Source organism: Phaethon aethereus (genome assembly GCF_964289735.1).
Source record: "Phaethon aethereus genome assembly, chromosome: 3".
Taxonomy (NCBI): domain Eukaryota; kingdom Metazoa; phylum Chordata; class Aves; order Phaethontiformes; family Phaethontidae; genus Phaethon; species Phaethon aethereus.
In genome coordinates, this window is record NC_138576.1 from 8,183,739 (window position 1) to 8,199,436 (window position 15,698).

The following is a 15,698-nucleotide window of genomic DNA, read 5'->3' on the forward strand; positions in this document are numbered from 1 at the left end:
AACAGTCAAAGGACACTGGCTGAACAAACATGAGACGAGGCCAAGAGAGCTGCGACTGTTTGGCCTGGAGGAGAGAAGACTCAGGGGGAATCTCATCAGGGTGTACAAATACCTGAAGGGAGGGTGCAAAAAGGATGGAGCCAGGCTCTTTTCAGTTGTGCCCAGTGACAGGACCAGAGGCAATGGGCACAAACTGAAACACAGGAGGTGCCATCTGAACATCAGGAAACCTTTTTCTACTGTGAAGGTGACAGAGCATTGGCACAGGCTCCCCAGGGAGGTTGTGGAGTCTCTATCCTTTGGAGATATGCAAAAAGCTGTCTGGACATGGTCCTGGGCAACTGGCTCAAGGTGGCTCTGCTTCAGCAGCAGGGCTGGACAAGATGACTTCCAGAGGTCCCTTCCAACCTCAACCAGTCTCTGATACAAGTATGACCTCACTCGACTCCCAAAATCTAGAAATTAATACCAAAAAAACCCCCCACCAAACCCAAAGCAAGTAAATCCTTTCAGATTAAATCCTTTCAGATCTTCCAGTAAAGCACCCAGGAGGAGATACTCCATAGCTTCACCTGTAGGGCTGGCTGCCAGGTTGCATACAGAAAATGCAGGAAACTCCCCACCAAAAGCCACTTTATTTCAAGGCTCAGCTTGACCATCAATGTTCTACTTGAATAAATCCTGCTGTCCACTCCATACCTGAAGGCCTTCCTTTCACCAACACTCCTTTCTCAGGAGAAATACACAATAAAGCAGAATTCACCATGAAATTTAAATTTGAGCAAATACTCTGCTATGCAGCCACTGTAGCTGTTGTGCTCCCTCTCAATAAACAACACATTAGCTCTTACCTCTTCATTTGGTGGACCTCACTAGCAATGTAGGCATGTGGTATCTTCAGCCACTCAACTGCATCCATACGTTGCCGGCTCAAAGGAAGCAGTGGCAGTTCTGCTTTACTGAGTTTGTTCAGCTCTCTGGTAGAGCATGATCTTCCTGGCAGGAAAGAAACACATGCTTTGTGTGAGCATCTACTGACACAAGCAAGGATGGCCCCCCAACATGAAACACTTGCAAGGGATACCAACTGTTTAAAATACCTGTCTCACACTGCTCGATAATGCCTGTCTCAATAAACTTTCTTTGAATGTCTTTTAACAGAGGATCCTGTAAAGTTGGTATTGAAACCTGTGACAGAGACAGTTATTTCATGCTTACGCACCAACACAAGCACTTTGTCAAAGAGTGTCAAAGACCAACATCAGAAGTGAATGTCAGGGTACCGTTGGTTATCCCATAATGAGCATTACCCTCATTTTTTATGAATAAAATCATGAGGCACAGACTTGAATGGCCTGAGAAACACGAGCATCTCAGCTTCTCAGGCAGGCCATAACACATTCAACAACTCTGCAGTGAAGTTAGACCATAGACATGAGATCTGATCTCCTGGAGGCAGCTTATCTTCATGAACCCTGCATGGCACGTTGCAGTGAAGTATCGGCTCAGTCCCCACAGCTGCTGAGGGTTCACAGCATCCAGAAGGGATTTATAGAATTGCACTTCATGAATTTGTGTCTGAGTCCTACCTAACTCTTCTATTAAGTACCCAAGTGTTTGGTGCATTTGAGTGAGCTTCTGTAAAGATCACCTGAACTGTCAGATTATTTCCTTCTACAGACCACACACTTGGCTTGCCTGGGAATGTACCAACCCTCGTTAGACAGGACACTTCCCACACTGACATAATGAATTTGAGATGAGGAAAACAAAGCTCCCCCCTGCCATTGCCTACTGTGCCTCCAAATATGGGCTTAGTATGGATCCAAACCATGCTCCCCGTGAAAACCATTTTCAGATTCTTTTGGGCTTAAATGCAGTAGGAGCTGAGACCTCTATTTGTTCAGTTAATACAACTACAATGTGTTGCTCTACGCCAGTCCCATAGCAGCACATCAGTAACAAACTCTGCCTCCTCTCTAACCATTAAGTTCCTGCTGTTCAAAGGGTTTAGAAACGTCACAGCATAAATAACCATCACACCTTCCAGCAGTCTGTACGTGTATTCAGGAAGAGCGGATCGTACTCTGATGGGTCATAAGTTTCCAAAGCCACATAGCCCTGTGGGAGAAGCAGGTAGCGGGTTAGGTCTCAGAAGCTGTTGGTGGTAAAGCAGCGAGAGAGCAGCCAGCATAGGTATTACACAGCCAGGCTGTGTAATACCTGCACCAGAGGTGCTGCAGAAAAGGACTCCCGAATTTTCACACACTGCACCTCAGAAGGAAGGTGAATGAAGTGTAACAGGAAAGTTCCTCTATCCATTTTAATTTATCATAGGCATAAATACATAATAAATGATTTCATGAAGCATCCAGAAATAATTACAGGCTAAAATGCTAATCACAACTAGGGTAGTCAAGAAAACAGAAATTTCATTCAAGGGAAACTGTTTTGACCAAGAAGGAAACAGATATTAGAAAGAAAAGAAAAAAAAGAAAGAAGTGACTGAGCCTCCACCAGCCATAGCCCTAAGCGAGTTACTAGTCCATGAGATGCAAGCTCCAAGTCTAGGTCATGAGCACAGTTTTCTACCTATATAGAGGAGTAAAGACCTGAACCACCTAATGGCCTAGATCACAGCTCCATCTCATCAAGAACTCTGCCTGCAATAAATTTCATTCTGCAATCCAAGTTCCCTATGGCCAGAGTTAGCAAGTACCACCACTTGGAATTCACTATTGATGCCAAGACCAAAGAACACCAGTTCAAACAGGCTATCAAGAAGCTGAACAGATACTGAGGTTGACACACTGATCAAGCCTGATGCTGAGAAAGATGAATTACAACCATTTGTCTCCAAATTATAATGCACTGTTTATGTCCAATGAGCCAGGACTTACCTAAATTGCATCAAATAAGAGCTGTACATAGAACAAAACGAAACATATAAGGAAAAAAAAAAAAGAACAGAGGCCACAAGTGATGCCCTAAGAATAGTAAGAACAGGGCAAGCACATAAAATACTTCTCCCTACTACTCTCAGTCATTCTTCCAAAACCTTACAAATAAAATTTTTCAGCTTTCTTGTGCAGGTGATTCTCCAGGTGTCCCAGGAAAAAAAAGGGAGCATTCAGCTCATGGCCCTCTAGGTCTCAGCCCTACACTGTTGTTTTTGTCAATCTGTGGATGTGATTTCAAGTTGAGAGTTGGAAAAAACACACTTCAACATAAACAGTTCAGAACTGCTGTAAGACAACTCCAAACCCCCAAAACTGGGATCTGCAGTAGGTTTAAGAGGTCACTGTGTTGAAGGTGCTCACATGGGCGAGTGAGCCAAGCCCCAAGGGCAGATGCTGTTCCCAGACACTCAGCAGGCTCCTGGGCAGCTCCATGGACCTTGAGCTACTGCTGAGCATGAACATTGCTGCCTAGGCAGGGGCCTCTGCTCCCCAGGATCTGGCAATTCCTCAGAAAGCAAGCAGCAGCCACATTCACCATCTCCTGTTTCTGCCCCTGGAAAGCTTTAAGCCCTAACACGCCTCTATTTGCAGAGTTTTAGTGCCACCTCTTGGTTTATTATTACATATCACGCCATTACAATATGTGCTGAGACCTCAGTTGATTGTGCTAGGTACTGTGCAGCACAGCCATGTCTGCTCCCTTCATGCAGCCGATGTGAAGCACATGGTTTCACCAAGGGCAAGTCGTGCCTGACCAACCTAGTGGCCTATTATGATGGAGTGATCACATCAGTGGACAAGGGAAGAGCTCCGGATGTCATCTATCTGGGCTTCTGTAAAGGCCTTTGACACGGTCCCTTCACAACATCCTTCTCTCTAAATTTGAGAGAGATGGATTTGATGGGACGAGAGGAAATGGCCTCAAGTTGCGACAGGGAAGGTTTAGATTGGATATTAGGAAAAATTTCTTCACCAAGAGAGTGGTTCCAGTGAACCACTGTTCCAATGAACCACTGTTCAGTTCCAATGAAGAGGCTGCCCAGGGAGGTGGTGGAGTCACCATCTCCGGAAGTATTAAAAAAACGTTTGGATGTGGCGCTTCGGGACATGGTTTAGGGGGCATGGTGGTGTTTGGTTAACGGTCAGACTTGATGATCTTGAAGGTCCCTTCCAACCTTAATGATTCTGTGAATCATCAGAAGCAACAAGGAGAGGGAGACACAGCACTGGGGAGCCTGACAGAAGAGAGGCAAAACAGTGGGAGACTTGCAGATGGAGTAAAAGGGTTCGCTGGAGTGAGAAAGAGCTAGAGGAGAGACTGGAGGAGGAAGAATAGATAAGGAAAGGGGGAATGGACCAGTGACAGACACAGGAAGGTGAGGAGATCTGGGGAAAAGGATAAGGAGAAGCCTAATAGCAAGGAAGAGAGCAAGAGAAAATGGATAAAAAGAAGGGAGGGGGAAAAAATGCACAGCCAGAATTCAGTATATTAACCAATCCACAGAAATGTCTTAAGTTCTGCAAAATTTATCATATGCTGCCACGACTAATGCAAACTTACGCAAATTAATTGTCCTGTTACTCTGAAGGTCTTTAGCCTGCTTTTCAGACATGCTGATGATAGAGCCAACACCACAGAGCAAAGAGAAAAGGTGGAGGCTGATCACAGGTGCTGTGCTTGTTCAGGGAGAAGGACATATCCCAGCAAAGTCCTGACCTGACACAGAAGCTTGCAAGATGGACTGATGCAGACCCAGATATGTACAGTACACCCAACTTATCCTAAATCCCAGGACTTCAGCAGTAGGACTGGTTCACAGCTCTTTGTCATTACGTGCAGTTTAAATGCATGGGTCTTTCACATCAGACCTTTGAAAAAGAGATCATTTGCTCTCATTAAAACAACACAGCTCCCATGACATTTTTATTTTTGGATGAGAAGCTTGTTTACAGTCTCATAACTCCATTGTGCAGTGGTTTCCTCTGACAACAAAGGCCTGCTCTATAATGCTATTCTATTTGCAGCAGATGATGCAATTGCTCTTATTGCCCTATATATCCACTCCTGAGAGTCAGAAAGTTGAGTCATGGGATCTGATACTCAACAGTGGTGTGAAATTCAGAGCAAGAATCAACAAAACCAACAAGTATTTCCTACAGTGACTGCAATGTTTATCAGTACTGAAACACACAGAACTACAGAATCCACGAGCTGGGTCTATTCGCCTTCATGGAGACTTAAGAAAATTGTTGGTGTCTCCCTGCTCCCACCTTTTTTTTCTTTTCTAAAGCTCGATCAGTAGCATCCGAGGCCATAAACACGTTTCACTTGTGCTCTGCCAAAATACTGCAGCACTGCTCTAGCTGAACTCCTGAGACGTGAGAGGGCAGTCCCCTCCCTGGTCACAGACTCAGCCTTTGGCTTCAGCTGACAGAGCTCAAGGGTTTCCCCCTGAATGGTCTGGCTCACAGAGGGGAATGCACCACTTTATGGTGTCTCACCATATTCAGACCACAGCACGTGCTCACTGCAGTAAACAATGTTATTTTTCATATCTGATGGTGAACTTAAACAAACAGCTGTAATAACACATGTCACCATTACAGAAGTTCTTGAGAAGAATAAGTTACAGGTAAGGCATATCTGAACTCCAGGCAACTCAACTGAACAGCAAATAACAGCTAAAACCCTGATCTTGTCCACAACCCTCTGGATGCAACCCTCTCCACGACAGAAATTTACTTCTTATTGATACCTTCTTTTTACAGTAGTTTAAATAGAGAGAGAGTTGTTCTTCTTTCCTTCTCCTTATTTCTTCACTTGACTGGCTGTCCATTTTGTCCTCAATTTTCTGCAGCAGTGGCTCTGAAACATCCTCAAGCCACTTCTTGTACAGGATCTCCTTCTTTCTCAGATTTAAGAAATCATTGTGCCTCAAATACCTGTCCACCTCCTAAGTAAGAAATAGAAAACAAAAACCATACGACTTATTGGCCAACCACATTAAAGAGTCCATGGGTGAAGCTACGCAGCCTGGCTGACCTGATCTGGCTGGTCACTGCTGCAAGGGCCCTGCTCTCCAGCCCTTCTTTCTGCTACTCCCTTGCTCCACTTCCCACCACTTGTTTCCCAGTTCTCCTTTGCATGGACTCTGGCATTCAGACTCTTAATTTTTTAAGCTGTAGTGCAAGACTGGCAGAAAATCATTCACTTTTTCCCATCAGGTTAGGGAGCTGCAATCACTTCAACGTGGGGGTCTGATAGGCACCAGACTGTTCAAGACAGCCAGCAGGAAAAGGAGAAGGAACCTTCTCTCTGCAGCACTGGCATTCTGCTAGATCAGATCAGCCCTCCTGCCCTTTATTCACAGGCCCACCATCACTGCCTAATCACAACCACAGAGGAAAAGTTAGGTGCAAACAGGCAGGTAAGTCACCAAAGACAGATGATTCCTAAGCTCATATTTAGGGCTACCACTTTAGTCCTATCCTGAGGAGACTGAGGAGACCAGAAACTTGTATTTCTAAATTTAGTTTTCCAAGAATACAAATTAACATGTTATCATGAATCACTGATGGAGAGAAAAAAATGATATGCAGGAAAGCACATAGCAAATGAGAGAAGTGATACCACTTCTTACCCTCACAAAATAATTTTCTCTGTCCAAGATGCACTGAACAGAAGCAATGATGTCTTGACTTTCATCAGGTGCTGCCTAGCAAAACATTAAAAAACCCACATGAAGTAAAAGCAGGACTTATAGTAGGAGTTACAATACCTTTGAATTCAAAATAATTACTCTTGTTGTGATTAAAGGCACATTACACCATACACCAGCTGGCAGAATAGCAGAGGCAGGCAAATCTTTGTGAGACTTTCTCTGAATAGTTAGGTTAACTGTAGCAACAGAAGAGTGTTGGAAGAACTGGAATGTACATGTTCAGCGGGACCAGACCATACAGCTCCTTGGCTGTGCCTCATCGCGACCACACCACCATTTGCTCCTTGCCACTGTTGCTCACATGTGCCCGATGAAGGCAGCAACCTTCATTTTCAATGCAGATACAGCCACACTATAGAAATAGCAATCAAACAAATTAAAACTGTAATGAGGTATTATGTCAAGGAATTCATAAAAGTATAAAAGGAAAACCAGAGGAAAACAGTGAAGTGTAAGAGAAAAGATAATGAGAAAAACCCCTCCAAAGCAGGAAACTGCCTCTCTGCTGCCTCTGCTCGTGAATCTGTCTGCATTTAAAATCTCAGTTACTATTCCGACATCAGCCAAGTTCTCCTCCAGCATCATCCTCACCTTATTAGTTCTGAAGATCAAAATAGGGAGAAACTGTTCCCTGCATCGTGAATATCAGGACACTAAAACATGATTTAAGAACAGCCCTTGCAATGCACTGCTGTTGTCAGTTTGATTTTTAAACAGGTAATTCCTTGCAACATGTGGCTTATTAACTGCAACTCCTGCACTCCAGCCAAGGAGCACAAAGCAACACAGACTGAATTGTCTATCGCTTGGGCATGGAGTCCATCCAGGCAAGATTAGAGCACACATGCAAGGGGGATATCTCCCCTATGATCAGGCAGCACCAACTCTGTGAGCTAACCAGAGGGATCTTGTCTTCATGAATCACATCAACAGCTTTTATAAGCAACAAGTTCACGAAGAATTTTAATTGCATGGCAAAATTTATCTTGAAGAATCCGCTGTAAGAAAAATTACCAGCTTTTCAGCATTATGCGAAAAATTCATGAGGTAAGTTGCAATGCAGGAAACTAAAACACCACCTGTTTTAGACAGACCATCTCAGTTAAGCTAAAACAAATTTACAGTCTGTTCTGCTTTCTGGGACTAACCCTCAGTTTAGACACTGATAGGAGCTTGCTTCACTTACACCAGCTTAGCCTAAGGGAACAGGCATGCAACTGAGTACCTACAGCTTAACAAATGACCACGTCGGCAGCTTTGCTGTATACGACATGCTCACAGCCTGTCCCAACCGAGAAACAAGGCTCAGCTAGTGTGTCATATATTGCCATCACTTTTGAGTTTGCATTTCATGAAGGTTGCATAGATGCTAATGCCAACTTAGGTATCACTAAAAGTTTAAATCAGTTTCAGCACATCCATACTAAATATTTCTACCAATGTGAAATATTCACATTTCATCTGCTTGACCTGCTGCCCACCTCCTGTGGTTTCCATAGATCAATTCAAAGTCATCCCCGCTGTGACCTTCTTGTGCCATTTAAAAACTGAGCTACAGCCATCACATTTTTCCACAAGCTTACTATGTCAGCACAAGGCTCAAGGAATGCATCTGATGCACAGAATGGAAAATTAGCCTCCTATTCCCTGTGCTTAATATTAATTTTTAATCCAAATAAACAGTGTAGTTTCCAGTCATGTCTGCCTTGACCCCACTGACCAGCTCCACACTCCAACAGGCTTCTCACACTGAGATGAGCAGGACATCATACATCAAAGCAAGGAGGAGACAAGCAGTACAGGAGAAAAAAAAAACACCCAACCCAAAAACAAATGGAGAAATCTAAATTTCTGGCATGTTTTAAGACCTTTTCATCCTACTGTTTGAAACAACCAGTATGTCGCATAACACCTGACAGATCTACTTCACGTAATCACAGAACTTTTCTAAAACTAGTACATTGACAGCACCAGGAAGACAGGACCATCTCTCCAGCTGAGAAGCACTAGCAGAATATAGTCAGAACACACATTGGTGAACAGGTGAAAAGTTTTCCTTCAGGATGATACATGTCTGAAGGATCCTTACAGAATGAAAGGAGTAAGGTCCCTTCTCCCTGGAGAGCAGAAGGCTCTGGAGGAACCTCATCACAGTATGCCAGTACTGAAAGGATGGCTACAAAGAGGATGGAGGCTCTCTCTTCACAAGGAGCCATGTAGAGAAGACAAGGGCAACAGGTACAAATTACACTGGGAGATGTTTCATCTCAATATAAGAAAGAAATTTTTTACAGCAAGATCAATCATTCACCATTGCCCAGGGCTGTGGTGGAGTCCCCATCACCAGAGGTTTTCAAGATGCGACTGGACAGAGCACTAGATACTAGATAATCTCATGTAGTGTCCCTTTCCCATGAAAGGTCGGACGAGATGATCTTTCGAGGTCCCTTCCAGCCTGGGCTGTTCTATGGGTCCATGATTCTAACTAGTCACAAGCTTGTTTAAGGTTTTATGGGAAACTTTTCCACACACTAAATCACATGGAACTCAACAAAGCTACCTTGAAAGGATGCAAGTGCTCAACAAAACCCATTGGATTGATATTTCTGGAGTTCTTTGTTTCCCTTCCCAATGACAAACTGTCGTGGTTTAGCCCCAGCCAGCAACTATGCACCACGCAGCCGCTCGCTCACTCCCCCACGGTGGCACGGGGGAGAGAATCAGAAGAGTACAAGTGAGGAAACTCATGGTTTGAGATAAAGACAGTTTAATAAGTAAAGCAAAAGCCGTGCACGCAAGCAAAGCAAAACAAGGAATTTGTTCACCACTCCCCATGGGCAGGCAGGTGTTCAGCCATCTCCAGGGAAGCAGGGCGTAATGGTTTCTTGGGAAGACAGACGCCATAACTCCGAACGTCCCTCCACCCCTTCCTTCTTCTTTGTCCCAGCTTTATATACTGAGCATGACGTTATATGGTATGGAATATCTCTTTGGCCAGCCTGGGTCAGCTGTCCCAGCTGTGTCCCCTCCCAGCTTCCCGTGCACCCCCAGCCTGCTCGCTGCAGGCCAGCATGAGAAGCTGGACTGTCCTTGACTACTTAGCAACAACTCAAAACATCAGCACCTTATCAACATTTTCTCATCCCAAATCCAAAACATAGCCTCATGCTAGCTTCTATGAAGAAAATTAACTCTACCCTAGCTGAAACCAGGACACAAACATATCTCACATTTTACAGGACTTTGCAAGTAAGCATTTTTCATTCCATTTCATTCCTCCACTCATACCTTTGCACAACAAAAGTTTTTCTGTGTTAGCCAATCTTTGGTAGAATTTTTCTTCCCAAAATGTCTACTGCAGTCAGAAGTATCTGCTGTGCCACTCTCCACTGGTGCTGAAGGGAATCTCTGGATAAATGCGAGAGAAAAAGGAAAAGGTCTGCATAACAAGCCAACCTGCTTTATAAAGATCAGGTTCTCATATAGGTTCCACAATCAAGCTACAAACTGGGATAGAACAGTAAGAAGTTCACCTAACATCTTCACACCATGCTGTTGCAAACCTTGTTATTTCTGTGCGGGAAGTACAACAATGCATCCTTGTAGCAGTTCTCAGGAATACTTTGGGATAGGAGGTAAAGAACATTTCACACAGGTGAAACAGAAACAATGGAGATTGGGATATCCCAATTTAGAGCCATAATTTTAATGGTTTGGGCACGCGTCTTCAAAGGAAGCGTGCCCAAACCATTAAAATATATATTTAGGTTCAATCCTACCCACTCACAGTTTAAGCACCTCTTGTAATATCCGACTGCTGCTTACTGAGTCAGCAGCCTACTCATGCATACATAAGACAGGCTGCGATATCATTTCTGAGTGTGCTAACACTGCTGACCAGCATTAACTTTTGGCTGCTTCTGGAAGATTCACGCAGTACTTGGACACTAGACAGCCTCAACATACAACAAGCTGACAGGAGGGACAGGGCACACACCTCTTCCTATAATGCACATTTCTGAGCATGCCTAGGAAGGAGGGACAAAAGCATGGAGACATTCCTGCGAATTAGGACTCCCTAATGAATTCAGGCACATGTCAGGGATGGCAGTCCTGGAGAGCAGAGAGACAGACAGACAGACCAGATCACTGTCTAGAACTTCAGTGGGTATTAAGTGGCCAGTTCCGAGAGAGGAATTCAACTACACCCAAATATCCTGGGATCCCAGTTACAGATACTGGTTTAACGTGTCCTGAACTCTGGTTCTTCACAGTAGAATTTGCAGCTGAAGGAATGCGGAGAGTCACTCACCTGCCAAGGCCTTTGCAGATCATGTTCTCTCACAGGTCTCGGAGAATTAAGTTTTAGGAGCCAGGTAGTGTCTGAGCTATTCAAAGTATGCATTGTTGGACTGGTCTGAAAGAAGCATTAAAACATTCAAAACCATACAAAGTTATTGTATAAACAACAAAACCTCGTTTTCTTACAATTCCAGCCAAACAATATAACAAATCTCTAAAGGAATTCTAACCAGCAGCATTTCCGTATCACAATAAGTTAAACTGAGGGAGATGAAGTATCAGGTTTACAGTCAGATACTCCCTCTGATAGAAACTGTCTGTCCTCATCTCCATGAGAAATGGATAGTACATTTTGTTTCAAAGAACAAAGTGATTATTCCATAATGCTGGTCAGCTTTGAAAACATTTCAGAGTTATCAAATTCCACTTCCTAACTTTTACTTCTTTCCTTTGTGACTTTTTCAATTACATAAAAGTCACTTTCAAATAACCGCTACATTCCACCACAGGGATGGTTGCATTTCAGTGGTTTCTAAAGTTAGTTCTACCAGATGAACCTTATGCTGAAGCACTAATTCTGAGCTCCAGCCAGGAAATTCCATCTCCTCTATTATACATGCACCAGTATATTTGAATCAATTTATAACAGAGAAACAGTAGAACCACAGAGGCAAAATGCCCTTTACAGGAATCTCCATTTAAAGTTCTATTTCAGATTCAGTGAAGACACACTGCTTCCAGGAAACAATGTATTCACAAAATTACTTCAGTAAAGAGGAGACCAAAAGAAAAGCTTACTTCTACAGAGAACTAGAAGAAACAGAAGAATACTGACCTCCACAGTCTTCAGCCAGACCTTTCAGCTATGAAAAAAAATACCTGTTTTTCAATTATTTTTGTCAACATCTAGTTAAAAGAATCTATAAAGACTCTCCAAATCATGTATCTATACAGGATAACAACTGGGTTTGTACAAGAAAACTTTTAAAGAGTTCATTCTGTCCAACCTGGCACTTTAGTTATACTGTCTGACTCCCAACTGACCTCTCCAGGCTGCAGATTCAAATCTCTTACCATTGGTTCAAGGTGAAGTCTTTAATCTACATCTTTATTTGTTTCATTTCATATTCCATGCTCTTACGCACTGGTAGACACATCTGCCTGGATATTACTGCCTCCTCACAGAAATGTTTTCCTGTCTTTTCTGACTGAAAGAGTCAGAAACCACAGGAAAGCATATGTTGGAAGGGACCACTGGAGGTCATCTGGTCCAACTTCCTGCTTGAAGAACAGTTAACGTCATAGACAAGATTGGTCAGGGCCTTACGCAGTCACGTTTTGAAAATTTCCTTTCTCAAATTTACAAGCTCATGTCCTTCACTCAAACTGCTTCTATAAAAGAAAAATCCTTGCTTCTGCCATGTAAACCAGGACAAACCAAAGCAAGAAAAAAAACCATGGTATCAAGGACTTTCCTTCCCTCCTGCATAACTTTGTGAGCTTTCTCTCCTTTCATCGGACACAAGAAAAAAGAAAAGATTCACAGTGGAATATGTCACAACATCCCAGTCCTCTACTATACTTCTGTATTTTTTTCAGCCACTATAAGACAGCTTGCAAAACCAGAAACGTATACTAGCCTTAGCATTGTGGCAGCCTAGAAGGCACTTCCTCTAATGTGATTTCCGGCCTTCTCCGCACAGAGGAGACAAAAGACACAGAGTAAAACAAGGGCTTACAATTACGACACTTCTACATGACTTGGAAAGCAGATATCCTGCCTCTCTCCATCTGCAAATGAAGATTTTTTTGTCTACATATGCTGTGTGGATTCTGCAGAACGTTGTGCCTGCCATGGAGGCTGGTATTCCCTGCATCAAGTCCCCTGCTCTGAAAACAATCTCTTTTTCCAGACAGCCCAAGTCTACTAAGCTCCAGGGAATGCTGTAAAGCATATCTGACCTCATGGTCTCTGAGGAGCCAGGGAAGGATTCTCACAGTTTGTTCTTCATCCTGCAGTGACTGATTAAAGGAGGCTGTGCACTAAATTACCTACATAGATAAATAACAGCAAGTGCATCCTCACTATTTTATATCAGAAATTAGTTCAGTGCTAAACAGACAAACAGTGAGGACAGAAGAACATCCAGGTACTTAAAGTGTTAGAAACCTGGTATTAGACAAATCAACACACTTTTCTATGAGCAATATATCCCACCTACCTGCAAAGGTGCCACAGGCTCCTGCTTCAGGCCATCTTTTGCAGATTTTCTTCCATGCAAAGCAGTTTTGTTCTTCTGAGATAGGGATGCTGTAAATCCCTGGACAAGATTAATATGAGGAAAATACATATTTTAATAGTTTCTAAGCTTAAAAAAACAAACAAAAAACACCCTCCACTAGCCTCCTTTCCATCTGTTTTCAGTAACTTGTATTAAAGCTCCATCTCATCCATCTTCCAAAGAAAGACTGAGCCTTTCTGTGAGTACAAAGCAAAGATGTTTCCTCTCATCACAGAGGATTGGGACCCCAGAAGAGACAAAACAGAGCAAACAGAAAATCTGCCTAATGTAGCAATCTGCCTTAAAGAAATCACAAGTGGTAAAGTGTCTAGCTGCAGTTTTTTCTCCCCAATCTTAGTAACTAAAGCTGACACTGAATCTTAATCCTTTCTTCTTCCATTTTTAGACTCTTGCTATGAGACACCAACTGTCCATAGTTGGCAATGGCAGGGCCCACTTATGTGAGACACCAGCTCTTTTGCAGGTTTTAAAACTAAAAGTTTAATCATGTGCTAGGACAGAAATACAGTAAAGAATTTCCAAAGTCTGGGTGGATAAAACAAGATCTGATGTTAATCTAGTAGTTGCTGTCCACAAATGCTAAACCCCGTGAGCAGGCTGGCTGTTCTGTATTGGGACATTTGTTCTGTTATGATCAAACCTGAGAATAACCCTGCCTAAAATTTCTTGCTAGATATACCTGCATCCTACTTTGCTGTCAGCGGTATAGCTTTGTAGCAGTAAGATTAAAGACACGTTTCTCTTGCTGCTTGAATCTTGTTCAGTAAAGCAGAACATTCTCCCTCAAACACCCATCAGCTAAAATTCACACATAGTCTCTGCTTCAAACACAAGTCTTAGCAGCAGCTTTGAGCAGACTTTAATCATTTCTGTGACAAGAAGTAAGTATCCTTACACACACCCCAGTCCTCTCAAAAGCCCCTGACAAAAGCCTTTACGCAGGCCATGCCTGTAGGCTCACGTGTCACCATCTCCTCAATAGACAGGGATGTCAGGCCTTGCAAGCACAGCTTGCTGCCTTTACTGGAGGCTTAGCTCCCTCTGATTCCTTCAGGTGCCAGGACAAAGCATGAGGAGAGAACCAGCCTGTAGGGCAAACAGCGCAGCTCCATGAACAGAACCTGGTAATTCATGAATATTAAGCTAACAGATAACGTGGACACATACAGAAGGGCGAGAGGAACGGCCCTGGCCCCTCTACCTCAGAGGCAGAGATAGGGGTAACACCGGTGAGAGGGAAAAGGCTGGGCTCCCTCAGGACCGCCGAGGCCCAGCCTGCCCCGCGCCCTGCCCAGCCCTGAGGCGAGACCCACAGGCCCGAGGGGAGGCGACGGCAAGCAGCAGACCCCCTCCTGGCACACCCCTGAGCCGGGGTCCCCTCACCGCTTCCGGCGAGGCTCCGGGAGGCCCCAGGGGAGGCGAGAAGCGGCTGTGGTGGGAGCCACCGCCACGCTGCATGGCAAAGCCCAGCCGCGAGGAAGACGGCGACATCCCCTTCCCCAGACACCTCACATCATTCCACAACGTCCCTCTGTGTCCTTCCGCCGGAGAAAATAGTCCATCCCCCGCCTCTCGGGAAGAGGAAGGGCCGATCCTGGCGACAGCGATCGGGCCGACCGTGGGGACAGCGACCCAGCCCCTCGATTGCAGGGCCAGCACCCACTGGCGGCCGTTCCGGGTAGAGGCGGGGCGAGACGGATCCCTCCGCGCCCGGCCGTCCAGCGTCTTTCGCTGCCATGGCAACCTGACTCTGGGCGCCCTCCCCCGGACTCCGTCGTCGTGGTTCCCACCAATCAGAAAGCGAGAGCCTGGGTGAAAGAGCCAATCATCTGGCCTCCAGGGCAGATGAGAGGGCAGCGCCGCCGCCAGTGCCGAGCATGAAAGGAGGAGCCCCGCCGAGTCCCGAGCCGAGCCGAGCCGAGCTCAGCTCCTTCTGCCATCCTTGAGGTAGAGGCCGGGATACTACAAGTCCCAGCATCCCATGTATCTCGGAGCGAGGCATGCCGGGAGTAGTAGTTCGTAGGTGCGCGGAGCATGCTGGGAAGCGCGGGGCGGCGCGCAGGCGCATTTGGACTCCCTGGAAGTACGGGTTGCCGTGGAGACACCTAAGGGTCGCCAGGGCCGGTGAGCGGCGCCCGCGGCGGAGCGGGCCGAGGGTTGCTCGTACGGGCAACGGGACTGCCTCGGCCCATGGCCACGGCCATGATGTGCGGCCCGGGAACCGCCTGGCAGGGGGCGGAGGGCGGAGAGCGGCCCTGCGGCCTTCTGCCAGGCTTCTTGTGCTGTTTGGTATCTGGACATGAACCCCTAACCGGAATGCCTGCTCATTCCTTCTTGGTGTATAGATCAAATACATCCTCATTGCTCAGGACTTAATAATAAATGCTCTAGCCTGGCGTCTTCATGACAGG

The 15,698-nt window shown here is 45.1% G+C and overlaps 1 protein-coding gene across 1 annotated transcript; it reads right to left on the reverse strand.

Annotated features, from left to right (window-relative positions):
- Positions 1–847: 847 nt before the first annotated feature.
- On the reverse strand, positions 848–14,745 carry FAM228B (family with sequence similarity 228 member B; the record flags this gene model as incomplete). The annotated part of the gene is made up of 8 exons (XM_081997999.1): positions 848–996; positions 1,101–1,188; positions 2,044–2,121; positions 5,717–5,914; positions 6,602–6,676; positions 10,995–11,099; positions 13,207–13,305; positions 14,671–14,745. 8 exons carry the CDS (start codon positions 14,743–14,745, stop codon positions 848–850), a joined length of 867 nt encoding a protein of 288 aa, XP_081854125.1.
- Positions 14,746–15,698: the final 953 nt, after the last annotated feature.